The sequence below is a fragment of the Coccomyxa subellipsoidea genome, assembly GCF_000258705.1.
Source record: "Coccomyxa subellipsoidea C-169, whole genome shotgun sequence".
NCBI lineage: Eukaryota > Viridiplantae > Chlorophyta > Trebouxiophyceae > Coccomyxaceae > Coccomyxa > Coccomyxa subellipsoidea.
In genome coordinates this window covers 167,667-192,216 of record NW_005178039.1, presented here as the reverse complement: position 1 = coordinate 192,216, position 24,550 = coordinate 167,667, and the positions used below count along the sequence as shown (strand labels likewise).

Sequence of the window (24,550 nt, the reverse complement as noted above, 5' to 3'; positions counted from 1 at the left end):
TAGGCTTGACTCCCTTGTCTTTGTTCAGCCAGCTACACACTCCTGAGAAATCACCAACATCGATGTGATGATGAAGCTCTAGCCAGTCGCCGAGAGCAGTCATCATCAAGCTCCGCGATACCCACCAGGGACAGCTCAAAGAGGCAACTCCCCATGACAGTCCAGCTTGGCAAGCGGCGCGTCTTTGACATGCAGAAGTGTGCATGAAGAACAGTTGCTGAAGGTCCCAATCTGTGAGTTTGTTCAAGACACGATTAATAGGTCACCCTTTCGAGACAGCAACCACTGCAGTAGGACTCGCAGGTTGTATGAGGTAAGGTCCTGAAAGTCCAGATCGCAAAGGGCACTGTCAAGAAGCACTTCAAATTGTGTCAAGCTTCTTTTGGCGACGGATGTGTTATCAAATTATTTGCTTTTTGCAGTTCTAAGGAGGAGAAGCCTACACTTGCGTAAGTCCTCCTCCAACTGTGCACTGTGCAAACCAAACTGCAGAAGACCGTTTGGCGTTTGTAGTTGATTTGGGAATTGCTGGTATTTGTTACTTTTTGCATTGGTTCCAAGGAATGGTATTGTGGGGATGATCCGTGGCTTCCAATGTGTGACATTCTTCAACACAGACATCACAGTCACTCAAGAACGGAGTTTCAGCATGAGAGGGAGTATGCATGCTGCGGAGAGAAGTCCTTGGGACATATTAAATTCGATGCTGTACCGATCGTGGAAATCGCGCGAACAAAGCAGCAGCCCACTTATGTGCTGATGGTGGTGAGCCTTGACGTTTTGTGCTTATGTGGCTTGCAGCGGCGTGCAGATCAAGACCCGCAAACGTAACATCGCTGTAGCTCTCGACCCTGGATCTTTCGCTGACGCTGTAGTCACCATCTTCGAGGATGCCAAGGATGGTGACGATCTCGAGAAGAACCTTTCAGCTGGCGTGAAGGTTGTTGAGGGCACCCAGCTCGACTTCTCACGATACGGCGACACTCTTTTCGAGGTCTTCTTCGCTGGAGGCCGCCTTGCAGCAGGAGGAAATGTTGTTGAGGAGGGCAAGAAGCTGGACACCAATGTGAGCACCCCCATCTATCCAACCTGCAGAGCCCCTCTGCTACATCGCTGTGTCTTGCAATGCGTGCCATGCTACAAATTTCATGTTTTGAAAATCAACTGCCTGCTGTGGAGCTATAGCTGGTGTTGCTCGTTTCAGTCGCTCTGTTTTGCAGTCCAGAACTCATGCTCTCCGCTCGCATGCCACAGGTTCTGGCAGCGGAGGCGACGAAGGATGCGATTGTGCCCTACATGAAGATGTTCCAGATTCTGCTCAGGTGCTGCATCACGGAAACATTAAATTGTTTTGCATGCATTCATGCCTACAGGCCCACCCAGCCTCCAGGGAATTAGAGTAGTTTGCACGCAGGCGCTTTCTTAAGGGACCCCTAGTCAGTGAGTCATCTGTGAATGTGCTGTTGTTTCGAGTTCCATTGCCCCTTGATTTGCAGCTCGATTTGGATTTGGGCAGGCCATATCTCTTTGGCCCCGTTTTTTGAGGTGTTCCTCTAGATTGAGCGGACTTACCAGTGGCCTCCCTTTGCTGGGATTTCTTGCACAGCGGGAATTATGCCTATGTCGAGATGCATCGGCATTGCCCTGTGAGCTACCCTAAATGCTTGAGCATGTGTGTACACAGTAAATGACATGCGTCTGAGCGGCGGTGTGCATGCATGGCACAGGAAACGCCCATTCCTGATCAGGCCGCTGGAGAACACCCTCATCAAGCTGCTCAAATCCCTGGACTTCTACAATGACGAGGGGCGCATCAAAATCGCCATCGGTGCGCACATGATCCTGCTGTCTGATTGACAGCCCCATCGTGCCGCTTGCACATCCGCGTCACCCAAGCATGCAGCGGCGTGCGATGCATCTAGTCATCTTTCATTTCTCCTCATTATGACTGCCTGCTCACCTCTCTGCATGCCGCAACCATACATGCATGCCATGCAACGAGGCTGCACCCCCAGCTTCATGGCAAAATTCTGCGCTATTGCTGCATCATGAGGCTCACTTTTGCAAGTCATGACTACCTGCTAACATCTTTTTGCATGCATGCAGCGACGGCGCGCTGTTTTGCGATGAAGCTGGGGGTGCAGCCGGACCGGATCCTGCTGCCCATGCTGAACGACCGCATGGTGGCCAAGGGGCTCATCCTGCAGTACGCGACGGCCTTTTTCAGCGATTACCTTTCCACCGAGTCCGTCGATGACCTGGTGGCGCTGCTGCGCAAGGCGCGACTGGACGACCACTTGCTCGACCTCTTCCCTCCGCAGAAGCGCACGCTGAAGGACTTCGACGAGCATTTCAAGGTGGGTGCCCTAGTCCGCACGAAAGTAGTTTGGAAAGCAATGGGAGATCTTATTTGCCAAGACCAAAACAAAATCTTGAGAGTCAGCTGGCAAGAAGAGGAAGGGAGTGGTGGGCATTTTCATGTTGCACAAATGGTTGGCAGCTCTTGCCTGTTGCCAGTTGTCTACTGTGGCCGTCAGGCGGGTGCTCATTTTACCGGAGCTTCAGTCGTCGAGATGACACTGGTTATGTGTGCATAACAAGTGCATACCATGGCAATTTGTCAGTCACGGATTTGTGGAATTTAAGGCTATTGTTATGCACGCGCTGGTATACAGCCAAAAAAACCATTGCTTCTCGGGCTTCCGCCTCCTGCCTTAAGCAGGCGGTGCATGCACATTGTGGCGCAATATATATCAGTTGAAGGGGGTTCGCTCAGGTGCCTGATCAGGAATTCACCGCAAGAACCTGCAGAACCTGAGGTTGTGGCTGCTATGCGCAGGCGGCTGGGCTGAGCAAGCTGGTGGAGTACAACAAGAAGAAGGTGGAGGAGCTGCACCTGCAGGAGCTCAAGGCCAGCCTGGCCGAGACGATTGCGGCCGACCCGCCGCTGCCGCCGGCCGACGCCATAACCCTCGTTCAGGACAAGAAGAAGGAGTGGGCGCTCCCCGACCTCGAGATCTCCAAGGTGAGCTCTTCCACTTCTCCAGTGGAAATACAGATCTGCTCATCATGATCGTGTAATTGTGTGAAGGTTCAATAACCCGATTGTCAGCACTTAATTGCTGAAATGGTGCCGAAGCCGTGCTCATGATGCTGAGTCTACTGCCACTCGTTCTGTCAAGCATGTTGGGAGAGGACCCGACGGTGGTCAGCTTGGCTCAGTGTGCTGGACCAGTAATATTCCAATGGGGGTTTTGTGTCTAAGTAAAGCCAATCGCTGCGCGCCATGCGGGAAAGTTGATGTGACCTATTCCTTCTTGCTTGGTGAGTATGCAGACCATTCAGGGCGTTCGGACTTTCAAGAGTCTAGCCCAACTTGGACAGCTTGGCGCTCTTAACCTGCAGCCTTTCTTCTGAATGCTGATTTCCGTGTCCGACCGCATGGGCTGCTTCTGTGGGAAGGCGCTCTTCTCGAGCTTGGAAGTGAGGTGATCGCTGAGTCACCGCTGCTGCACGTGCGCGCAGATAGTGTGGACGGTGCTGATAGAGGCGGTGCCGACGACGGGCAAGAACGCGGCGCAGATCAAAGCGGCCGTCGCCAAGCAGGTCAAGGCTTACAAGGCGCTGCTGTCCACTTTCTGCTCCTCCGCGCGCGTGGAGGCCGCCCTGATGGTCCACGTGCAGGTGACTGCTGCTTGGACCTCCGGGCCGTGCTGAGTCATCATTCTGAGTGGTGATGTAAATGCCGGTGTGAAGTGACCAACAAAGAAGGATTTTTTGTCCTCCCCTTGTTGCAATGCAGCCCGTGCAGAGCGTGGGCGAGAGGTATCTTGTTGCCTTTAAACCCTTCGATTGTGACCTGGTTATTGCTATGCGGTCCCTTCGGTCCCTCCTTCATATTCCAGGTCTGGAAAGAAGAGGGGCAGATCTGGTCATGTTTGTGGTTGCTGAATGAAAACTGCAGAGCTCTATGCCCACATGGGAGGGCTTCCTCTGTATGCATTCTGAGACCTTTTCTTGTGCGGTAGTGAGTCATGGTCCATGAAGGGGTAGGATTTGTGGTAACCTTGACCTGCAGCATGTCTTCAGAAACACTACGCCTCTGGCGCTGACTGGCAAGGACAGCGTGTGATAAAAACGACAAATAACATGAGAAGGGGTGGCTGGGCTGTGGTGCAGGTTGGGTGCTACGAGGACAGCAAGCTGCTGAAGCTGTTCACGGACATCATCCGAATCCTGTATGACAATGACATCGTGGCAGAGGACACCATCATGTGGTGGGCCAAGAAGGGCGCGCACCCCAAGGTACACCCCACTATATCGATTCTCACGCTCTGCATGCACAACATTATATTTGGGCGGCTTGATGCATGCCCGGCCTCCGGCGCTACAAAGCTCCATAACAGCAGCTGTTGAAGAGGAGGCCTTGGATTGGTGTGTCTGGCAGCACCAAAGTGCGGCCGAGCCGCCGCTTGTCCTCTCCTGAGCCTTCCATCATCAAGCACACCTGTTTCGTCACAGTGCATGTCCCAATAATTACGCTGCACAGTGCTTGCCTCTTGTGATGACATGCCTTGTGCCTGTGGCCTCCGTAGCTGCGCCCCTATCCCAGAATAGTCCTTGCTTGGCTCGTCTACTCGGATGATTCACTGTGCAGATGCTCTGTTGTAGTGTGTCTCTTGCCTTCACAGAGGATAATGATGCAGACCAAAGCTTGCAGAGCCTACGGTGCAGGACAGTGCTGCGTCTGGCCTCAATCATCATTTTCATCAATAATATAACAATGCTGCCATGTTACAGGGCAAGAACGTGTTCCTGCGCGATGCTGAGCCCTTCATCAAGTGGCTGGAGGAGGCAGAAGAGGATGAAGACGAGGAGTGATTGCGCCTGATCAGGCCGCATTCAAATTTTGAAATCCGTGATGGATTTCACGTGATACCAATAGGTTGGCAGTGAAGGCCAGCTGGACGGGATCGTGCCAATAAGGTCCCTAGAGCCTCTGCTGTGTGCTGCAATGAAGCGTGTGCTAAACAATTGGCCGCTTCATTGGGGGTGGTGACTGGTACCTTGCTGGAAGGCTTGCCTCTTTGTTCTTTTGCAGGCCTGTCGTTTGCACAGGAGCAGTGTAGGCAGCATGCATCAATCTCTGCCGATGCTTTGTCGTGGGAAATGTCTGGGAGGTTCCCACTCCAGTGTATACAGTGACCTTAACCAACTGAGGGAAGTGTTGCGGAAGAATGTGAGTGTTTATGGATATCGCATTGGCAGCTTTGAGCCTTGCCGTGAGCAGACTGCATGCATGTTTGTCGAAACAGTATTACCTGCAGGCTGCGGCAATATGAAATGCCAGAACCGCTGAGACTCCCTTGCAGTGCCTCGACCATGTTTGTGATGTGCAAAATGCGCCTGTTGCGATTGCATCATGCAAGCTGCAATTTGCATGCATTGTTGGCGCCGGATAATGACCAGCATACTGGACATGGAGTGCATGCATGTGCAAATATCTGGTATGCATGTGGCGTGCTTTGAGAAGCTTCTGCCCTGAAGGGCAAACACCCAAGAGTTGCATTGATGCGATCATGTGAAACACGGATATGTTCATCTCCGCTACATCACATGTCGACATCTGCTTAAGCGGGGTCAGTGGAAGCTTCCACTGACGCCTAAGACCTTCTCCATGTACTGCACAAGAAAGCTCAGCCGCAAACTAGAGATGTGTGGCTGGCTCAGTGAAAACTCCCAATCTCTCACATTGTCTGGCCCGCTGCAGTGAGATGCTTCAGCTCAGCTAGCCGCACGCTGAAGCGAGCACCAACATGCCTACAAACAGTCTTCCGCTGCACAGCTCCTCTGTCTCTGAGAAGAAGTCCTTATTCCTCCTCATCAGCAGCCTCTTCGGCTGGAGCCCCTCCCTCTGTCTGCACTTCCAGTCCCCAGCGAGCAGGCCCAAAGGGGCCACCCATCTCCGCCTTCAGGTTGTCATAGGGGTATTCCTTGTCAACCTGCACAGCACAAATCGCCTCTGTCAGTCAGTAGTCAGTGTCAGTCAGTAGAGCACACACATGCAGACAAGAGGCTTGCGTAAGAACTCGCCAGCATGGCCACACCATAAAGGCTTAAAGCCTGGATCTGTGATCCTGCAGTGAACTTAACGCAGTGAAGTGAATGCAGGAGTCACGCAAGCATTAATTTGGGTGATGCCAAGTATTAGAACAGGCTAGATGGGCGCACGTAAGGCTTCTTTGATGCTTTGTCGTTGAACCTCGCCAGCTGTCCGAGCAGGAAGTAGAAGCCCAACCCTCCAAGCAGGAAGCCCAGCGCCTCGTACTGCAAACACATAGCTATATCAGCAGAGGTGCCCGGGCACACGGTTGGTAGACACACCACAGCTAACATTGAACAATCTCACGATTCAACAAACATATTTGCACACCTTGGGAACCAGGGGAAACTGGTCGAGGCAGTGCTCTGGCTGTGCAGAGCCATCGTCCCACAAAAGCTCATCGTGCTCAGGAAGCTGCATAGGCACATTAAAAAAATCATGACAGCTTCTGCGTGATATACAACAGAAATTGTACTTACTCTTGGAAGTTATGTCGACACTCCTTGACTAGCACAGTACGCAAAGTACAGAGAGCTGAAAAGTGCAGAGAAGAGCCAGGATACTCTTGAAGAATTAGTACATGGAGCTCTGCAATGTTCTCGGACACTTACAGCCTGATCGATCGCCCTGCCCATCTTGACAGGTCCTCCCCCCTCCCCTCGGACTGGCAAGACAGCCTTTGGAGCCATGACCCTTTGGGCCAGGAAACGCATATTGGCGAGGCGCCCCGCCATCGTCGATCCTAGACAAAATATTTGGGGAGTGCGATTTTTCTCTCAGCACACCCTCTGTATTGTACGACACCACCTTTTCTGGCCAAGATAGGTCTTGTCCAAATCACCAGTCCCTCCACTTTTGCTGCAGCGAATGTGCCTCAGACGTCAGTCACTCATCCCTCCCATGTCACCATGTATCACGAGGCAATCCCTCCTTGCACCATTCCAATCGCAGCAAGCATGGCACGATTTGCTTCAGGAGGTTAGTAATATTATTGCCAGGTGTGTTGACATCACGTGGATGGCAAGCTGTATTTCGGAAGTGTCGCATGTTGTGCACAGACTCAGAGTGTGCTTGATGCCTTCACATAAAGGATTATATAGCGCAGATGCACGTTGCTGCCCAGCGCTCACCTAGATTCTTCTTGTCCAAGGCGGGTACTGCTTACATCGCCTGGATGATCTTGACGATTTTAAGAAATTTATATGTTCGACTGAAATTGATCGTGTGAAAGGTTTTTCTCTCTGCAGCAGGTCCTTGGACCCAGGATCGTCCCTACAGAGTACCGGAGTCTCGTCATTTTTGGTGCTCAAAAGCTCACTACAAGGGCAGCGACGATGAATGGGAGAGATCACACAACGGAGTCTTTGAAAGTGGTGCGCATGCAACGCTCACACGTTCCCAAGAATCTCATAGCTCTCAATTCCCTGATCCAGTGCCACTGACAGACGTAGTCCCCACCAGAATTGAGTGATCTGAAAAGGACTGACCTCATGGGTGCAACCTGATGAGAATGGCAATGCTGCTTTCCCTTTTCTACACTTTCCTGAGAGGCCAAGTGAAGCGTCGATTGAGATCTGCTCCCCATTGCAGGCAGTCATTGGGGCAGGGGCAGCGGGGCTGGTGACAGCAAGGGAGCTGAGAAGGGAAGGCCATGAACCGGTCATTTTTGAGCAGGGCAGCAAAGTGGGCGGCGTGTGGGTGTACACCGACAAAGTGGAGGAACCCCATGGCGCATCAAGTGGGCACCAACTGGCCTGCCCTCTCTGCAAGTCACTGAATGCCTACACCACCCAAAAAAATAAGTGTTTTTCTTTGGTTTGAGATTGTTCAGCAACTTCTGCATTCTCGCTTGTGAGGTATTTCGTCAGACTAGCATGCTTTAGCTCTGCTGTGGGTCTCACAAGCCAGGAGTGCATTGCCCCGGCAGCCTTAGTGCTGCAAATTTCAGCATGCGCTGTTCTCTGCCAGTTCAGACCTCTCGTCTTGTGTGTATCCTGCAGGCCGAATAGGCGCGGCCGAGGAGCGCGTGCACAGCAGCATGTATGCTGGGCTGCGCACCAACCTGCCACGAGAAGTGATGTCATACACCGACTTCCCCTTCACCCGCTCCTGGGGTGATACTCGCCGATTCTGCGGCCACGCAGAGGTGCCTCCCTCAATCATCCCCTGGTCTGTCAAGATTGCGGCTCACTACCTCTCTAAATGTGCCTTTACAATACTACCTGATTGTACGCACTGAGGTCTCATGCAACAATCGCACCTGAAATTCTGATTCAAGAGTCCTGAGGCTATTGCAAATAAGCGCACCATGCAGCTGCAAGTCAATCAAGCCGTGAAATAAATATAAATGCGCATTGAGTGCTCAGGTGGAGGCTTATCTCGAGGCGTTTGCAGCGGCGTTTGATCTTGAGAAGTACATCCGCTTTAACACCCCTGTGCTAAGCTTGACACCCTGCGAGGCCGGCAGCCCTCCTCGAGCAAGACTTGGCTCGGACACTGCGCCCACAAATGGGCACCAGGCCGGCCATCAGAGGGAAGCCATGCCGGGTACGGAAGAGGATGGGAAAGGCCTGGTTGGACTGCCGAATGGACACGCTGCTGTTAATGGGACGTCAAACTCAAGAGAGCTCCCGTGGCCAAGATGGCGCATGACCACTGCACCCACTGGTGACCAAGTGAGCACACGTCACTTCCTATCGACCATCTTCCTCTTCAGCTGCTACACCATGTTTCATAACAGTAGGATACCTTGAAGGCTGGCCCATGCTTGCGCGTTCCATCTGCAGTTGCATGGCGCAACAATAGGCACAGTGCTGCGCACCAAGGGATCCCTTTCACGTGCATGCGTCCAACAAAAGATGTTGCATGCATGCAGGGTGATGTGTCCACATCCGGGGATGAAGTATTCGATGCTGTGATTGTCTGCAATGGACATTACAGCGATCCCCGGAGGCCGGACATCCCGGGGATGGCTGAATTCCCTGGGCGGCTGCTGCACAGTCACAGCTACCGGCGGAACGAGCCCTTCGAAGGGATGACAGTGGTGGTGATCGGCGCATCGGCCTCGGGGGAAGACATCAGCCGAGAAATAGCGCATGTCGCCGACAAGGTGAGTCATCCTTTACTATGAGGATTTGCCGGTGAACTGCCCAGAAGCCAATCAGCGCCAGCCGTTCTTCTTGGCATGAGGCTGTTCTCTATGTTGGTTGGTTTACTGACACATGTGTGCGACATCCAAGAGAGAAGCAGTGGCATTCAAACGGCAGTTTCCAGCCTTGTAGCTCTTCTTGGTGTTTGCACTCCCCGCACTGTGTTTTTCTTGTGGCCTCGTGTGCAACGAGCGCGCAGACACCAGAATGATGTTGCGTGACTGCAGTCATTGCCAGCATCTTTTTCACAGCAGGCAAGATTGGCTGAGTAAGTACAGGCTTGCAAACATTACCCTGCGTCTTTATACACCACTGCAGCTTGGCAGGTTGTACAACCAGCCAGAGAGATTGCATTCGTGTACAGTACAGCAGAGCGAGTGTCAGTGCAGGGAGAAAGTTCTGCCTTGCAGGCGTTGAAACTTTGTATGAACATCACAAGTACCTCCTGGCCCAAGAGCATCCCGGGTCAAATTGAATGCACATGAGTTACTTGTGGCTGAGTCACAGGGTGCCTATTCAGGTGTACCTCTGCGCGAGGAGCTGGCAGAACCCGGCGTGGGCGGCCGAGACGGTGGAGCCGTTTGGGGCCCGGCGCAATATCTGGCGGCGGGGCGTTCCCTCCCGCCTGCACCCAGACGGCGGCGTCACCTTCCAGGTTTCAAATTGACACGTGACAGCTCTGTACTCAAGAAAATCACTAATCCTCCGATTAATATTATACGGTAGAAGTGTCTAGGTTGTGGCCCCCCGGCGCATGCATCAGACAGCCTGAAGATCTCTAGGCAGCCCTGTGCAACCCCAAAAATATCAAAGCCTGATGTGTGCAGAGAAGACCTTAAGTTCATAGGGCAGTCTTGAAAGGGCAGGGCAGTTGTGCGCTGACTTGGTGACCTTCTTGGTTGACTAAGGAAGGCGACTGAAGGAATGTGAGTAAAAATGGTGAGTAACAAAGGTGACTTATGTCCAGGGTGGCAAAAGGGTGGATGCGGTTGATGTGGTCATGTTCGCCACCGGCTACTGCTACAGCTTCCCCTTCCTCGCCGACACACGAATTGACGGCGCCGAGATAGTCACCGTTGAGGACAATAGGTAAAGCGCTCTCTTTAAAAGAAAATCTTGTATTTGCTGCATGATAATAACCTGCGAGACGGCCCTTCCTCAGGAGGCTCTCAGTTTTGGCTCTAACTCTGGCCTTGATGGCTGCTTTTCTCTTTCTCTCAGCCCAAATCAATGCGTCCTCATCTCTCTGTTGCTCAATCTGGCGGTTGATCTCTTGTCATTGCCATGCATGCGGAAGTCTCCTACGCAAGCAAGGGCGCGGAAGGAACCCTTCTTTATTGGTATTACAAGACCCTTCTGTGCATGTTAAACTTTGTAGCGCTCATTCCCTGCGCGTGCATGGTAAGGTCTGCCTGTTTCTTCCGCATGTATCAAGGATATGCGCATCTTGACTGCACATCCATGCCGTTACAACAAGCTGCCTATTCGAAACAAGCCAGCGCCTGGTTTTGCACGCAGGGTCTCTCCGCTGTACAAGCACATATTCCCTCCATCAACCGCACCCACCCTCTCCTTCGTGGGCCTCCCCTGGAAGGTGGTCCCCTTTGCACAGTACGAGCTGCAGGCGAAATGGATTGCGCGCGTGCTGTCGGCTCGCGTCAGCCTGCCAGGTCAGCGGCACATGCTCGCTGACATCAGCGCCTTCTACGCTGACCTGGACAAAGAGGGCGTTCCAAAAAGGTGCGGGCATTCGATTTGATCCTGTGAATTGGTGACTGTGAACTTCTGCAACAGGAAAAATGAGAAGTGTTCCCTAAATGTCTCTTCCTTCCAGACACAGGTTGCCCTGTTGCCTGTTGATGTGCTAAGGAAACACCGCTGCTCTGGTGTACCAGGATCCAGTAGAGCAGACACTGGAGAGGTGCTTAGCCATCTTGGTCATGGCCCTTTTCTGTGCATTTGCACACCAGTGCTGTGTGCGCTTTGTCATGATGAGTGCACAGCGCTGTACTGCAAGGACATTGCATGCAGCAACGGCAAGACATATTTGCTCACGGGTCTGTCCTTTGGGTTTGAGGGGTGGCTCTACTGCATCACTTGGATCAGCGTCCTGGGCTGGGCGCTTCAGCACCTGCTGTGGCCTGTAGGCACATGCACCTGCTGGGGACAACTTGCTGCCTGTAACAGGTTCCCAGCCCTGCTGAGCAGTCTACAATTTTTATACTGTTTGTATTTTTTTGATAAGATAAAACCCATTTCCTCCCAAAAGTCAAGGTACGTCCTGCAGACAAGCTGCAGTTGGAGGCTGCCACAATCCTACCCCTCGTTGGACTCGCCAGACCCAAGCAAGACCCAATCAACCCTGGGCACGGTACTCAGTTTTATACCGCCCCCCGCCAGCCGGGGCACACTTTCTGATGTGTAAAAGAGTGTGAATGTGATTTTGTGGTCTGCAGGCACACGCACATGCTGGGGGACAAGCAATGGGAGTACAACGACTGGCTGGCTGCTGCTTGTGGGCCAGATGTGACACCACTGCCACAGTGGCGCCCAAAAATGTACAAGGTGGCAGGTGGGCCTCCGGGCTCCTGCTGCGTGCTTTACACGATAGGCCGCTGAATGATCAACCACCCAAAAGGATGCGCAGCTGCTTGGATGCGTTTCTCAAGGCAACTGCGTGAGCAAGGCTGCAGTAGAAGCAGGGCAAATGTCAGAGCATTGGCAGCCAAGGTTCCACAGGGGCATCATGCTGTTTTCATCTTCATGCAGTGGCTTGCTTTTTATATGGGGAAGGGAGTGCGCAACAAGCGCTGTGCTGCCTCGATTCAGTCCAGGTGTTGCATGGCGCGGTCAATTCGTTCTCCTGAATGGCGTTCCTTGTGTACGGTTCGCAGGTGACACAAAGCGTGCCGTTCCTGAGACATACAGGGACGTGTGGCCTGAAGCAGAGCTTTTGGCAGAGGCTGCAGCTGAAGCAAGCCGGCTCGGAGCGCCAGTAGAAATTCAAAATCAGATCGCCAAAACCACAGTGGTGTAAGTTTCTGGGAGGGGATACAGCGACAGCCTTTAAGAATTGAGTGGAAAGGGGGTAGCGATAGCATCTAGCCTGATTTGGGCTGAAGGATGTCACATCGTTTGTGCACTGCTGAGTCAGCAGTGTCAAAGGTGGGAATGGATATCTGCTTAGCTAGCTATAAACAGCATTGAGGGAAGTTCTGGTTGTGCTGGTGTGACATTGTTTACTCTTGACTCAGGCTGCCACGCCAGAATAGGGCGCCACAGCACTTGCCAGCACTGCAAACCATGCCATCAGTAATTCAGATCTGATATCATCGATGTGGCAAGCTGAAGCGCCTTCTGAAGAAATTTGCACTGCAGTGGTGGTGCTAGTTCCATGTGCAATCAGTGCATTCAGCTCAAACTTCCTAACCGTTGCGTAAAATCTAAGATAATGGGCCTCATGCCATGTTAATGTGGCTGCCACCCAGCAGGCCAGCTTCTTCTTGGCTCGTTCGTTGCATCCAAATTTACCCCAATTCGAAGCCTTCCACGTGCCACTCTCGAACGAAGGTCAAGTGCGCAGGACGACCAAGCAATCGTTGAAAAGCGCGAAAATATGTGCTTTATTCGGTAACGATCATTCACAAGCTTGCTGCAAATACTTGTGCTTGTGCTTTCGAGGGGGTGATAATAGTGATTACAGCTTAAAGTTGAAGCTTGTAAGGCTATCAAATTTCATCAAAGGGACCGAGAAATTCCTTTATAATAAGTTTCTACAGATGTCCCCTTGCCGTTGATCATGATCTATACGATACAATCCAACAGGGTACACTCACATATTTTAAGATGACGCACGCTATATTCAGCAAGGCTTTCAGGTCGATTGGAGACCAAGCATATTGCTCGACCTGGCATGTTGTGGCAATACTACAAGAGTGCATCTTCTGTACGCACAAGCAAAACAAACTTGTCTTGCAACCCTTGATTGATAATTAGCCATCAGCCAACAGCTAAATTTGCTGACATCTTGAGCATATCTAACATACTATGGCAGTATCACAGTGTGTGCAGCACTCATGGCTTCAAGTTGTGATATCAACCAGGTTGGCATATATGATGCGCGTTAGGTGCATCCTAGTGTTGAGCTGCAGGTACTATTCTTAGGATATGTCCATTTGCCACGCATGCCCAGTTGTGCGGCAATGGGATTGCCCCTGCGAATTGGATCATGTATTGCCAAGGTGTTTTCAGTGCTTCACTGCCAAGTGAGGTCAAGACCCTTAGCCATAGTCCAGGTCAGGGGTCGCTGCACCATTGCCGAAAGCCACATGGGCGCAGCCACGCAGAGGGCAAGGCACAATTATTCCGAGTCCCTGATTGGCCACCGAGATTTGGGCTAAAGTTTGCTGGAGATTGCGCTCAGCGAAACCCCAGTGAACAACTTGCTGTTTCGCAAGTTAATCGCGCAGCTGCAGCCTTCACGAGTGCTCAGGATGCAGACCATGAGCTTGACCAGCACTTTCTGCGGCTGCAGCACTGCATTCCGTGCCAGTTCTGGCAGGCAGTCCCAAAACAGGTTGCCATGCCTCGTGAAAGCCGAGGCTGCAGACACTCAGGTCTGATCCAGTCTGAGAATTATCATAGTTGTTTTCGCTGCATTTTGTTGGTGATCCTTGTCCCGGGTTGTTCGTTGCTCTGGCAGAGTACAGCTCTGCCAATCACAAGTGCCAGAGTCGTACTCGGCATGCTGCTGGCGGGCATAGCAATGAAAGGCTGTTATTCATTGCAACACTTTTTGCGCGGCTTGATTCTTCCAAAATATCTTGGTGGTGTAGCTCAAACATGTTCAGGGTCTTGTGCTGTTGAGACTTCGTACTCGATTGCAGCATGTCAGCTTCTATTAGCCCGGCACAGAGCAATTCACGAAGGGCATTGGCATCCAAGCGGCGTGGCGATCTTGATTTTAAGAGGAATCAATTCCATCTGTCCGGACAGATTCACATGCATAGGCCGACGTGCGCGTTGTGGGTGGTTGCAGGGTTCACGCCGAGGTGTCCTCTTTGGTCTGGCTGGAGCCTCTCTGCTCCTTTCAAAACCGCAGTCATCGCAAGCGGCTTTCGGAGAATCCGCATCAATCTTTAAGTCGAAGCCAACCAACACCACAGGTCTGCTCTCCTGCAACCTGAACGCATGCCTGTGAGCAAGTGCCATGCAAGTGCAGCAACGTCAGCTGGCATTCACGCTGACACAACGAGCTTCTTAAAAGAATATCTTAATGTATTGCGTGGTTTTTTCTGCGTCATGCCCTTCTCAACAAAGAGGCTTCTAGCCTGAAAATTCCTGTTGCTATCGATCTGCAGGCTTCATTCCTTACAGCGGCGAGGGCTTTGCTTTGCTGCTGCCCTCCAAGTGGAACCCCAGCAAGGAGCGGGAGGAGAGTGGCGTGGCTCTGAGGTGCACTAGATTGCTCGCCTGCAGCTGTTGCTCCAGTTACCCAGGGGATCTGTACTTGTGTGCGTGATGACAATCAGAGAGCTTCAGTGTGATTTAGCAGATCAGAGGGAATTTCCAAGTTCATTGAGCTGGGGATTGATGATGATGTCGATGAATCTATGCAGGTATGAGGACAACGGCGATAACTTGAACCATGTAAGCCTCCGCCTTTTGTTCTGCCATTGTTGCCACACTGTCACTTCCTGCTCACTTCCTGCTCACACCTAGTACTGTATATCCAGCCACCTGTGCTTAGGCCCAAACAAAGTACTCCTTTTTGTTGGAAGAACCTCTTCACAGCCATTCTCTAGATTGCTGAGGGAGCCTCTATTGCTCAGAACTTGCTAGCTGCTTGTCTGCACCCGCGCTTCGCAATAGGCAGGAACTGCATCCAATAGTAATAATACTGCGAAGAGAAGAAGGAATACAGCGGGTTAAACATGATGGTTCCTAGCGTTGTTGGTTTGCAGGTGACTGTCATCACGCGCAAGTCGGACAAGAGCTCCATTGACCAGTATGGAGCGCCGGACGAGTTCCTCAACTCCATCAAGAACCTGCTGGGCGAGCAAACCTTCAAGGGTACAGCCTCTCGCCCACCTCACCTTCTGCTGTGATTGCTCTTCCCTTTGTGACTCGCAGCTGCCAAATGGCTTGGGAGCCTGATCAAGCCACCCTTGCATGTGCATGTGGCAGCAAATAAGCATCAGCTGTCACTTCCACTAAGCATACTTGTACTGATGGGGTCTGTGATCTAAACGTGGAGCTCAACGCATGGGAATGCCTTTCAGCAGAGCATTCACTCCTGCCATCTGCTTGTTCCACATGCCTTCGTTGCCTCAGCCGTCTGGTATAATTCATTGTCGGTATTATTCATTATCGGGGGTAGTCTGTGGGTCAGAAAGAGTGACTGCTGGGTAGCTCCTTGAGGCAAGGATGGGACTATTGGCATCACACTCCACCTTGATTTAAGATCGAGCAATGGAAGGAACTGCATTTGAGCATGGCGTCACACTGTGCGCAGGCGAGACCATTTCTGAGGGCGGCTTTGCGAAGAACAAGGTATCGACTGCGGCGCTTCTGGACGTGCAGAAGGCCAAGGACTCCAAGGGCAAGACCTACTACAAATACGACATCCTCTCACGCTCAGGTACGCGCAGCAGACCGTACCTTCTGACCGCTTTACAGCATGCTTTTCCCAACTTGTATACCAAATTTCTAGCCATCATCAGAGTCCTGTTCTGTTGCAGAGTGAGCTCAAGCTCATCGAATCTCAGACTCCACAGCCCTGTGCATATCACCTACAACGTTGCATGAATATCACATGGTGCTAGGATCGGACAAGGTTAAAAGCTGCTTTGGTGTCTTTTTGACCCACTAAAAGAATCAGCTTATCACGTGTTCGGTCAAAAATGTCAGCGCACTAGCTGCATGAGCAGACGCCCCTGTTTTCCTAGAAGCTGGTGAGCTTCACTTGTCAAGTTGTCTTGCAGCAAAGCTGAACTCATTACTTGCTCGACAGCGTGCTGACAAATTGGGGGCCTGGTGGCTGCAGCTGATGGCAACGAGGGGGGCAAGCACAACCTGATCACCGCTGCCGTGGGCAATGGCACACTCTACATCTGCCAGGTAAGCCTCCCCGCCTTGGGCAAAGTTTGCAAAACTTTGACAATCGTCAGCCGTGATTGACGGCAGAGCAACTTTCACTGCAGACTAAGATGTGTAACGCGCGGTCTTAGAATCTGTGCAAGGCCTTCTGGCGGAGTGTCTGTCACATGTTTTAATCTGCGCTGGTTCCTTGCATTGTTGAGGTGCAAGACGAGCGTATGCTTTTACCTCTCCAGTGCAGACTTGGGGCTGTTGCTGTCCCCGATCGCAGCGCTTCACAGAGGTTGGCCTTGAAGCTCACGTGCTGTGTGTTTCCCAGGTGACCATTGGAGACAAGCGCTGGTTCAAGGGAGCCAACAAGGACGGCCAGGGCGTGTCTAACTCTTTTGTGGTGGCCTGAGGGAGCATTCTTCATATTGGCATTCCTTTTATGTACAGCGGGCTTGAAGAGCTGCAGACCTGTCACCCAAGAACATTTGTCTAGCTGTGAGTTATTCGATAGCCGCACCGGACAGGCTTGGGAGTGGAGGAAATGGTAAGACAGCAAGTTGAATATTTGAGAAGAATTTTGATCCTGTGCTGATTAAGCACTGCTGAGAAGGCTTCAGAGGGTTGATGGGTACTGATCTCATCGTTTGGCAGTATCGATGTGATCTGTAATGTAGCAATACTGCAGCTGGCTGGTCAACAATGTTCTGGAGATTTGCATGCGAGGCTGCAGATGTGCAGCAGCCGTATACATGTACGCAGGCAATGCTATGTTTCTTGTCACCTTGCCAGAGCTGCGCCCTCGGCCTGCCAAGCAGCAAGTGAAGATGCTGTGAAGGAGCAGGGATGAAAACTGGTCCAGCTGTACAGCTTTGCTGAGAGGTTTCTGCAGCTGCGAGGGTGGAGCTTCTTGGTGTTCATCAGGTTCTGCAGGGGCTTAGGTAACTGCAGCGCAAGCAGGGCGTGAAAGAGAGCTGAGCGAGTCTCATCTCTGGGATCCGCAGCAACCAAAGTCAGCAGCCAGGTGAGACAGAAGCATGCACTGCTTTGGCTTTCTGGATGTCTGCATGATGGTGAAGTTTTAGGAATTGGAAATTCTGCAGCAGGGCTAGCAGGATTGTCTCAGTGGCAGCTGGGGATTGTGGAGCTGCTGAGGGGGAGGCAGGTGCTGCAGCTCTGCATTAGGACAGCCCAAGATATTCAGCAGCCATCTTCATCTGACTTCAGCAATCGTCAGAGGCACCAGCTCGAGTTTACAGCAGCACCATCAATTGAGCAGCCAGGGAGGAGGGCAGTTCACATGGGAGTGGGAGATTGCAGTCCTTGCTGCAGCTGTACAGCCCAGCACTACAGGTCAGTCTAATGTGCTGTGAGATCAGCCTGAAGTAGTCTGCATGATCGACAGGAAGTGAAATGTGAATATTCGAGCTACTGCTCTGCATCTGAGCTGTCTGGGGATTTGTGTATAGTTCAACTCCCTTGCCCATGCTATCCACAATTTATCCTGGAAGATTGCAGGAAGTAGAGCTTTGTTGGGAGTTGTGCAGCGCAGAATTTGAGTTCTTTGCTCCTGCATCTCGCAGTTGGCTGGAGTTTTCGACCATTTTCTGCTTGTGCACGTAGGGAGTGCCTTCAATATGCAGACTATCTCCGCCAAACCCTTTGCTGTGGGCCAGGAGCTCAAGGTCAGGGCTCGCAGCACCGCTGTGTCCGCTGTCCGCAGCCCCGTGGTGGTCCGTGCTAGCCAGGACCAGGAGTCGGTGAGCTGGGCGATCTTCCGCTTGCTGTGATGCGGTGTCTGGACACGAGAGCTCTCGCTTGCAAGCCTCATCGGGGCCCTTCAAATGTTGCAATCGACTGTTTCTGTGCTCAGTCTCAGTCGCAGAGTGCAATCCGTGATGCGTTTGTGATTTTGGGAGTGCAGGCCGTCGCAAGGCGCGGAGTTCTTGCCGGTGTGGCAGGATCCATTGCACTGCTGTCCGGCGTGAGGCCGTCTGAGGCAGCTTTCGGCGAGGCTGCCAGGGTGAGCAAGAACTTCATACAATGCTTATGTTATTTATGCGGCTACTTGTCTAAATTGTCGTCGTGCTGCTGAATCGCAAGCCAGGAACTTTCGTTTGGACATGTGCTGAGCATGATCGTGATTGTTCCAGGTGTTTGGCTCCAAGGCGACCAACTCCACAGGTAAGCAATCACTGACTACAAGTGGAATATTTCCCTGCACGCTGCTGGAGATCTCTTGAGTTTCAGTGCACCCAAGAAGACACAAGGTCTGATAGTTGATGCCTGCAGCTGATCCCTGAACCTGAGCATTGCTGTCCTATGCCCACAGGTTTCGTGCCCTACAGCGGCGAGGGATTCGCACTCCTGCTGCCCTCCAAGTACAACCCCTCCAAGGAGAAGGAGTTCCCTGGCACACAGCTGAGGTGCTCACACCAATTTGACACATTCTGGTTCACTCCAAGCCTTGCGCATGTCCTGCAATGGTCTATTCCGTTTGCAAATCCTGGGCTGCGGGGAACTGAATTCTCACTGCACTCTGTCCAAGCCGCGATGCACCCCTTTGATCTGAATCTTCCCCTTGCACTGTCTGTTATGTGTGCGGCCTCGCTGGGTTGATAGGCTGAGGCATAGACCGAGCCAGGACTTTCTGTTTCAGGTTTTGTTTGGACTACTGTGCCAGCTATAGGCAATCCCTCAAATATGACAAGATAAACCCGGAAGGTATTTGAGCTCGTTGGGAGCAAGGAGGTCACGTACCCCTGCTTTGCGCAATAGGATGCCCATGTAGAGGTAACCTGAGGCCTTGAGAGACCCACAGCCGGCATTTCTGCAGAGGGTATTGATTCGTTTGTTGCAATGCAGGTACGAGGACAACGGAGATGCTGTCAACAGCATTGCAGTGATGGTGCGGTCGACCACCAAGAACTCCATCGAGGAGTACGGCACCCCCGACAAGTTCCTGGACGAGAACAAGAACCTGCTGGGCGCCCAGGTGTTCAAGGGTGCGCCTCCTCCCTCCAATGCATGCATGTGCAGGTCATTATCATTACTTAATCATTACACACTGCTCCTGCCGGAGGCAAGGTGCGTATGCAGACAAGCTGCAGTAAAGCCTGCCAATATCTCACCCCTTCATGGACTCGCCAGGCCCAAGCAATACCAAATCAATCGCGGGAACACTGCTCAGTATCTGTACCGCCTTGGGCCAGCTGGGGCGAGCATCTGCAGGTCATACACTGTGCAACATAGGCTCTTGCGTCAGGGACTCTGTGAGGAGCTCATTAGGCGAGGGATCACTGTGTATGTTGCTGCACGATGCTCGCATGCAAGGCAGCCCTTTCCAAAGCCTGGCGCTTTAAGACAATTTGGTGTTGTTGGGAGGTAGTGATAGCGTTTTGAATCCAAATATTCCCCAGTAGGAAAGTAGCACCCCACATGCGTTTGCCTCCATATGTGGATTCGTGGCTGTGGACTCCGTTCAACAGCAGTAACAATGGCTGTGCCTTCATGGCTGCACTTGTTCTTTGTCTTGGTCAGTGCACCATAGTACCGGGTTGCCTCACAACTGTGAATGTTAATCTCCAGATAGCTTGGAGCGTTGTAGCCTTCAACTAAGATTGCTGTCAGAGTCAGTCGGTAGGCCTGTGGGAGGGATGTCCGTGGGTAATCTGCAGCTTTCCCATGCACACTTATAAGGCAGCACATCACACTCTGCTGGATAGTGCTGCAGCAGTGCAGGACTAAATGCAAGCGCTGAGTGCCTCTGATGCTGGACGCAGGCGAGTCCCGGTCAGAGGGCGGCTTCGCACCCAACAAGGTGTCTGTTGCGTCCCTCTTGGACGTCCAGCAGGCCAAGGACAAGAAGGGCAAGACCTACTACAAGTATGAGATCCTCACCAGGACAGGTAACTTCCTCCTCCACCCTCAGCCTGCTCTGCCCATATAACTCGCTCGCACGCCCGCCCATATTGCTAACGTTGCTTCTACAGCAACTGGGTATGCCGATATGGTGTGCCAGCTGATGTGACTATGTTGACAAGGTACCGGTGTTGGCTGCCTGTGCTGCAGTTGTGATGCAGTATCACTCCGACCGGCTGATTTTGCCTGCACAGCGCTTCGGGCTGCATTTCAAAAAACACGCCTGGCTTTCTGTGATGTGCACTCTCTGATCCGCTTGGGTGGCGCTTCATTGCATTGCCAAATGTCGAGGCATGCATGTCTGCTGGATCAATGCCCGATGAGTGCTTCTGGCGCTCACATTGTTTCTGAAGTTCTTTTCAGCACTCAGGCTTGTTGGGTGCCAGGCCTCCCAGGTATCAAGCCAGAATGACGCAGTATTATCAAGCCTCGTTCCCTCTAAACTCAACGCGCTGACGAGTTCTCTGTCTGTGTTTGTACAGCTGACGGAGATGAGGGTGGTCGCCACCAGCTGATCACAGCCGCTGTGGGCAACGGAAACCTGTACATCCTCAAGGTGCAGGTTGGAGACAAGAGGTGGTTCAAGGGCGCTGACGCTGGTGCCAAGGGGACCTGGAACTCCTTCGTGGTGGCCTAAGCACGCCCTTCCTTTGAGTGCAGCCTCCAAATTCGGTGGCTGGTGCTTTGTGGGGAGAGGAATCCGCAGGTCAATCAGCCGCTGTCCACTTACTGCCAGCATTTGAAGGCAGCCTTTGCAAGCTTGCTCTGAGGTGCTGGATGGTAGACATAAGTCACTGCAGCGCAAAATGGGGATGAAATCATTGAGAAGATCATTGGAGGCAGATTTGGGAGATTTTGGGAGGAATAAGTTGAAGCCCAGTTCTGTGCCTTGCCTGTGATGTCAGCAGCCACTTGCGTAGGATGCAAGACATGACGCGATTCAGCGCAGTTGAGAAGAGAAATGTCCCGCCAGAACTGCTGTCGACACTGTAAGACATCTTTCTTGCAACTGGACCTGAGATAATCAGGATTCTCAGAAGCCCAGTCACACCATAACGTATTGGCATTGATGCCTCATTTCTAAGACATGCACAAACTACGATCGTCACTTACAAGAGGCATTAGAACACGCTTGGAACAGTCAAGACTGGCATTGATGATACCCAGCACAGCACTTAGCGGCACATGTATGTTTCGCTTGGAGACAACAAGTCTTCACATGCTTTGTTGCAACAAGCCAATTCTTGTCTGGGCATGCATCCACAGAGGCAAAAATCAATCGTCGTCCCCAAAGACAAGCTTGGTGCCCTGTGACGGCGCCATGAGCCCGCCCCTGTCAGCCATTGCCTTCTTGGCAGCCCACGATGGGTGCAGCTGCTCTTGCTCCTTTGCCCCGGATGTCACCTTACCCTGCTGCAACACAGCACATTGCCTCAGATTTCGAACACAGCTCTAGAGCTCCTGCATGTGCAGATCTACACATACGCGAGACTTCAGAAAACATGCATCGATTGCAATGACCACTGTGAATAGGATGAGGGCACAAGCTTCAGAAGCAAAGTCCATGCAGAACTCAGCATATCTCAGAGCTGGCTTCCCTTCCGGCAAACTTACTAGGGCCTTCTGCGCTCAGAAGACTCCTGTAGTCGGCACAAGAGACTGCCACTGAAATACTTGCCTTGGGCTGCTGGGATGTGCTGGTGGGCTTCTTGCTGAGTTGGTCAGTCTTGAACCCAGCAGGCGGGTGCCGCTGCTGAGCTACTGTGACACCTGGCCTGCCCACCTGCCCAGTGGGCTGCCCAAGCTGTGGGCGCGGTCCTGGCCGAGCACCCTGCATACCGGTAGTCCATACTGTGACACGAGTAAAGAACAGCCAATCGAGAATGACCTTGCATTGACCTTGCCTCTGGCGCACAGTCTAAGATGACCTCAAGTCTGCACTGATGTTTGCCCAGGAAGGCTCCAGCAAGAAGGCAGAGCGACAGGGATACCGTTCAAAATGCTCAAAGGAGGGCTCTAGTAGAGGCTGAATGGCACAGTGCTTACAGAGCCCCATCTGCTGATGCAACCCTGTTGTTAGGCAGCCTTCGCAACAAATGCACGCGCCTGAAACAAAGAGTACACGACTTTGATATTTGAAAATCGGGTCGTGCATGTGCTGACCTGTGTGGCAGGAACGCCACCTGGCGGAGCCTCAGCCAGAAGCTTCCTCGCTCGCTGCCCCAAGCGGTTCTTTTTCTTCTTGGGCGGCGGCTTTGGCTGCTTCTTCGGCCCCGTGGAAGCTTCCCCGCCACCTTCCAGCAGCTTCCTGCGCTTCGCTGCTGTCCTCTCCTCCCCATCCTGCAACATTGCTCACAGTGCTTGTGACGCCACAGCCAACATCTCAATTGTGCCTGAAAGAGCATTTGATTTAATGAGGGTATGAAACTCAAATCAGCAGCTGGAAAATTCACACCCTTCTCAGAACAGGGCACACGAGCAAGGAATGCGTTCAGTGTCTGGTTTCCACATGACTGTCAGGATGCCTGCAATACATTTCAGACACCTGGAGCACACCTCGGAGACTTCACCATTGCTGGAAGAGGGCGCCTCAGGCGTGTCACTCACAGAAGCAGCGTGTCCAGAGCTGCGCCCCCAGCACAACCGAGCTGAATAATCTTACGCAGTCAGCAATGAAGCAGCATGCAAAAGCTACCAATCAATTATCATGCAGGCAAGTTGATACGCCAGATCACACCACGACAATAGGGATCCTCATGTGATCGCCATTGAGCAGTGTCAAAATGCCATGGCAAGGCCCCACGAAGTTGTGACAATGGGTGCAAGATGAAATTGCAAACCTGGCAAGCTCTGGCGTGCCATCTGAGGCGCCCGACCCTGGCGCGAGGTCAGGCGCGGCCGCCGGCAGCTCGGCAGCCGCCGCCGGCTGCCGCGCACCTGCCTCCAGGCGCGCCAGCGCCTGCCATGCAGCCGCCAGGGTCTCCTGCACGCACTTGGCCGACAGAATGCGCGCCCTCACCAGCATCACTGCTTGCGCTTCCTGCAGGCAAACATCAAAGGCCTCGTATCCATCGAAGTTGCCTCAAGTTGTTAATAAAGCTCGCAGGTGCCTCGCAGAATGAAGTGCGCTTTAAGAATGCTTGGGCCACGCATCATGGCCGCTCCTTTGCTGATGCTGCTGATTGACACTGCAGCAGCAACAGCAGCGCAGGGCTACAAATTTGGAAGCCTGAAGGGTGCTGCAGACACTACCTGCTGTTCTGGCTTGCTGTCTTCAACATTCACGCTCGTCCCTTTCACCAGGCTTCCCGCCGCCTGCGTCGCAGTCACTAGCAATGAAAATTCCACAAGCAAAGGCAACTCGAGTGCTTTGACAAAGGAGCTCTTCAAGAGCCAGCATGTGGCATCTGAAGGGTTCTGACCTCTTTGGTGAGACCATCAAGACCAATTGCTTTGACAGCTTCCAGCTGGTCCTGCAGCTTCTGCACAGCTGCCGCCTGGCCGCCAATTGTGCCTCCATCTTTATCCTGGCTCTCCCGCGCATGCTTCAGGCGGCGTGAGACCTTCCTGATCTCAAACTCCTTGGCCTTCTTGATAGCCTGCGTTGCGACAGCCGTGTAGCTGAATCCAGGCCCCTCATGCATGCTCTGTGGAGGAGAAAAGAAAGCCAATGGAGCATTCCAAAGGGGCATGATTTGCGCATGGCTGTCACATACATCTGGCCTCCCCAAAGTGGAGGCTCTCACCTTGTGCAGTTGCTTTTGGTAGTGGTAAAGCTTCTGCTGTCTCGCTTTCGCCTGATCTTCTTCTTTGATATCCTTTAGTTTGCCCTTGCCCTTACGGTTCTGCATTCATTCGATCGAGTACGGCTCAGTACAACAGAGCATAAAATACATGCCAGTGCAAACGTCTGAAGTGGCTAGGCAGCTTTCTGTACCTTGTAAGGAGGACGCTTGCCCATGCAGGGATCGACAATTGAAGCTACATTCCTTAAATGTATCAATTCACTGGTACTTTCACTCACGATCAATACAATCTTTTAGATCAGAAGGCTGCTCAGGCCAACGATCCAAGAATGACCAAGCACAAAAAAGCTCACCAATACCCACAGATATGTCTAAAATTAATGTATTTGGAAGAACCGGTCTTTACGTGACCTCCGTTTGTGGGAATATGCTGTAAACACCATATCTTCCGAGGTCGGTCCCATACACGCAAGGTTCACGCGATGTTCAGGGCCAGCCTTTCCAATGCGAAAGCCAATACTGGCATCACATGCGGTGCACTGCAA

General features: G+C 52.3%; 6 protein-coding genes across 6 annotated transcripts; 4 read left to right on the top strand and 2 right to left on the bottom strand.

The window, feature by feature from the left end:
• Window positions 1-237: 237 nt before the first annotated feature.
• On the top strand, window positions 238-5,543 carry COCSUDRAFT_27743 (flagellar associated protein). The gene is made up of 10 exons (XM_005649496.1): window positions 238-313; window positions 423-449; window positions 802-1,066; window positions 1,255-1,322; window positions 1,728-1,828; window positions 2,107-2,357; window positions 2,840-3,025; window positions 3,526-3,684; window positions 4,180-4,305; window positions 4,801-5,543. Exons 1-10 carry the CDS (start codon window positions 309-311, stop codon window positions 4,879-4,881), a joined length of 1,269 nt encoding a protein of 422 aa, XP_005649553.1. The 5' UTR covers window positions 238-308; the 3' UTR covers window positions 4,882-5,543.
• On the bottom strand, window positions 5,512-7,034 carry COCSUDRAFT_52742 (hypothetical protein). The gene is made up of 4 exons (XM_005649495.1): window positions 6,715-7,034; window positions 6,434-6,517; window positions 6,232-6,327; window positions 5,512-6,002 (listed from the first exon to the last, which is right to left on the bottom strand). Exons 1-4 carry the CDS (start codon window positions 6,835-6,837, stop codon window positions 5,871-5,873), a joined length of 435 nt encoding a protein of 144 aa, XP_005649552.1. The 5' UTR covers window positions 6,838-7,034; the 3' UTR covers window positions 5,512-5,870.
• Window positions 7,035-7,172: 138 nt separating this feature from the next.
• On the top strand, window positions 7,173-12,711 carry COCSUDRAFT_27739 (FAD/NAD(P)-binding domain-containing protein). The gene is made up of 11 exons (XM_005649494.1): window positions 7,173-7,253; window positions 7,354-7,476; window positions 7,694-7,841; window positions 8,104-8,249; window positions 8,470-8,650; window positions 9,007-9,212; window positions 9,773-9,907; window positions 10,220-10,341; window positions 10,771-10,992; window positions 11,709-11,824; window positions 12,147-12,711. The coding sequence occupies exons 1-11, from the start codon at window positions 7,209-7,211 to the stop codon at window positions 12,287-12,289; spliced, it is 1,587 nt and encodes a 528-aa protein (XP_005649551.1). The 5' UTR covers window positions 7,173-7,208; the 3' UTR covers window positions 12,290-12,711.
• Window positions 12,712-13,690: 979 nt separating this feature from the next.
• COCSUDRAFT_32536 (oxygen evolving enhancer 2 of photosystem II) lies at window positions 13,691-17,024 on the top strand. The gene is made up of 8 exons (XM_005649493.1): window positions 13,691-13,868; window positions 14,291-14,417; window positions 14,613-14,706; window positions 14,871-14,901; window positions 15,216-15,324; window positions 15,767-15,892; window positions 16,298-16,371; window positions 16,670-17,024. Exons 1-8 carry the CDS (start codon window positions 13,746-13,748, stop codon window positions 16,748-16,750), a joined length of 765 nt encoding a protein of 254 aa, XP_005649550.1. The 5' UTR covers window positions 13,691-13,745; the 3' UTR covers window positions 16,751-17,024.
• An 876-nt stretch (window positions 17,025-17,900) lies between these two features.
• Window positions 17,901-21,266, top strand: COCSUDRAFT_27738 (photosystem II oxygen evolving complex protein PsbP). The gene is made up of 7 exons (XM_005649492.1): window positions 17,901-18,098; window positions 18,263-18,361; window positions 18,492-18,522; window positions 18,671-18,764; window positions 19,204-19,343; window positions 20,121-20,246; window positions 20,742-21,266. The coding sequence occupies exons 1-7, from the start codon at window positions 17,976-17,978 to the stop codon at window positions 20,894-20,896; spliced, it is 768 nt and encodes a 255-aa protein (XP_005649549.1). The 5' UTR covers window positions 17,901-17,975; the 3' UTR covers window positions 20,897-21,266.
• A 268-nt stretch (window positions 21,267-21,534) lies between these two features.
• On the bottom strand, window positions 21,535-24,411 carry COCSUDRAFT_46555 (hypothetical protein; the record flags this gene model as incomplete). Its single annotated transcript, XM_005649491.1, has 8 exons — window positions 24,197-24,411; window positions 24,006-24,104; window positions 23,682-23,858; window positions 23,512-23,574; window positions 23,100-23,299; window positions 22,816-22,885; window positions 22,423-22,599; window positions 21,535-21,669 (listed from the first exon to the last, which is right to left on the bottom strand). Exons 1-8 carry the CDS (start codon window positions 24,218-24,220, stop codon window positions 21,535-21,537), a joined length of 945 nt encoding a protein of 314 aa, XP_005649548.1. The 5' UTR covers window positions 24,221-24,411.
• Between the last annotated feature and the right edge of the window lie 139 nt (window positions 24,412-24,550).

Excerpts from the sequence above, each read along its gene's own strand:
- COCSUDRAFT_52742 (XM_005649495.1), bottom strand. The coding sequence starts at position 6,837 with ATGGCGGGGCGCCTCGCCAATATGCGTTTCCTGGCCCAAAGGGTCATG. Across the intron at positions 6,518-6,714 it reads GCAGGGCGATCGATCAGGCT|CTTCCTGAGCACGATGAGCT; the intron begins GTAAGTGTCCGA and ends GTGCCTATGCAG. Across the intron at positions 6,003-6,231 it reads AAGCATCAAAGAAGCCTTAC|GTTGACAAGGAATACCCCTA; the intron begins GTGCGCCCATCT and ends TGTGCTGTGCAG.
- COCSUDRAFT_27738 (XM_005649492.1), top strand. The coding sequence starts at position 17,976 with ATGCAGACTATCTCCGCCAAACCCTTTGCTGTGGGCCAGGAGCTCAAG. Across the intron at positions 19,344-20,120 it reads GGGCGCCCAGGTGTTCAAGG|GCGAGTCCCGGTCAGAGGGC; the intron begins GTGCGCCTCCTC and ends TGCTGGACGCAG. Across the intron at positions 20,247-20,741 it reads TGAGATCCTCACCAGGACAG|CTGACGGAGATGAGGGTGGT; the intron begins GTAACTTCCTCC and ends GTGTTTGTACAG.
- COCSUDRAFT_27743 (XM_005649496.1), top strand. Across the intron at positions 3,685-4,179 it reads CCCTGATGGTCCACGTGCAG|GTTGGGTGCTACGAGGACAG; the intron begins GTGACTGCTGCT and ends GCTGTGGTGCAG. Across the intron at positions 4,306-4,800 it reads AGAAGGGCGCGCACCCCAAG|GGCAAGAACGTGTTCCTGCG; the intron begins GTACACCCCACT and ends GCCATGTTACAG.
- COCSUDRAFT_27739 (XM_005649494.1), top strand. The coding sequence starts at position 7,209 with ATGCACGTTGCTGCCCAGCGCTCACCTAGATTCTTCTTGTCCAAG. Across the intron at positions 7,477-7,693 it reads CAACGGAGTCTTTGAAAGTG|GCAGTCATTGGGGCAGGGGC; the intron begins GTGCGCATGCAA and ends TCCCCATTGCAG. Across the intron at positions 10,993-11,708 it reads AAAGAGGGCGTTCCAAAAAG|GCACACGCACATGCTGGGGG; the intron begins GTGCGGGCATTC and ends TGTGGTCTGCAG.
- COCSUDRAFT_32536 (XM_005649493.1), top strand. The coding sequence starts at position 13,746 with ATGCAGACCATGAGCTTGACCAGCACTTTCTGCGGCTGCAGCACTGCA. Across the intron at positions 14,902-15,215 it reads ACGGCGATAACTTGAACCAT|GTGACTGTCATCACGCGCAA; the intron begins GTAAGCCTCCGC and ends GTTGGTTTGCAG. Across the intron at positions 15,325-15,766 it reads GGGCGAGCAAACCTTCAAGG|GCGAGACCATTTCTGAGGGC; the intron begins GTACAGCCTCTC and ends CACTGTGCGCAG.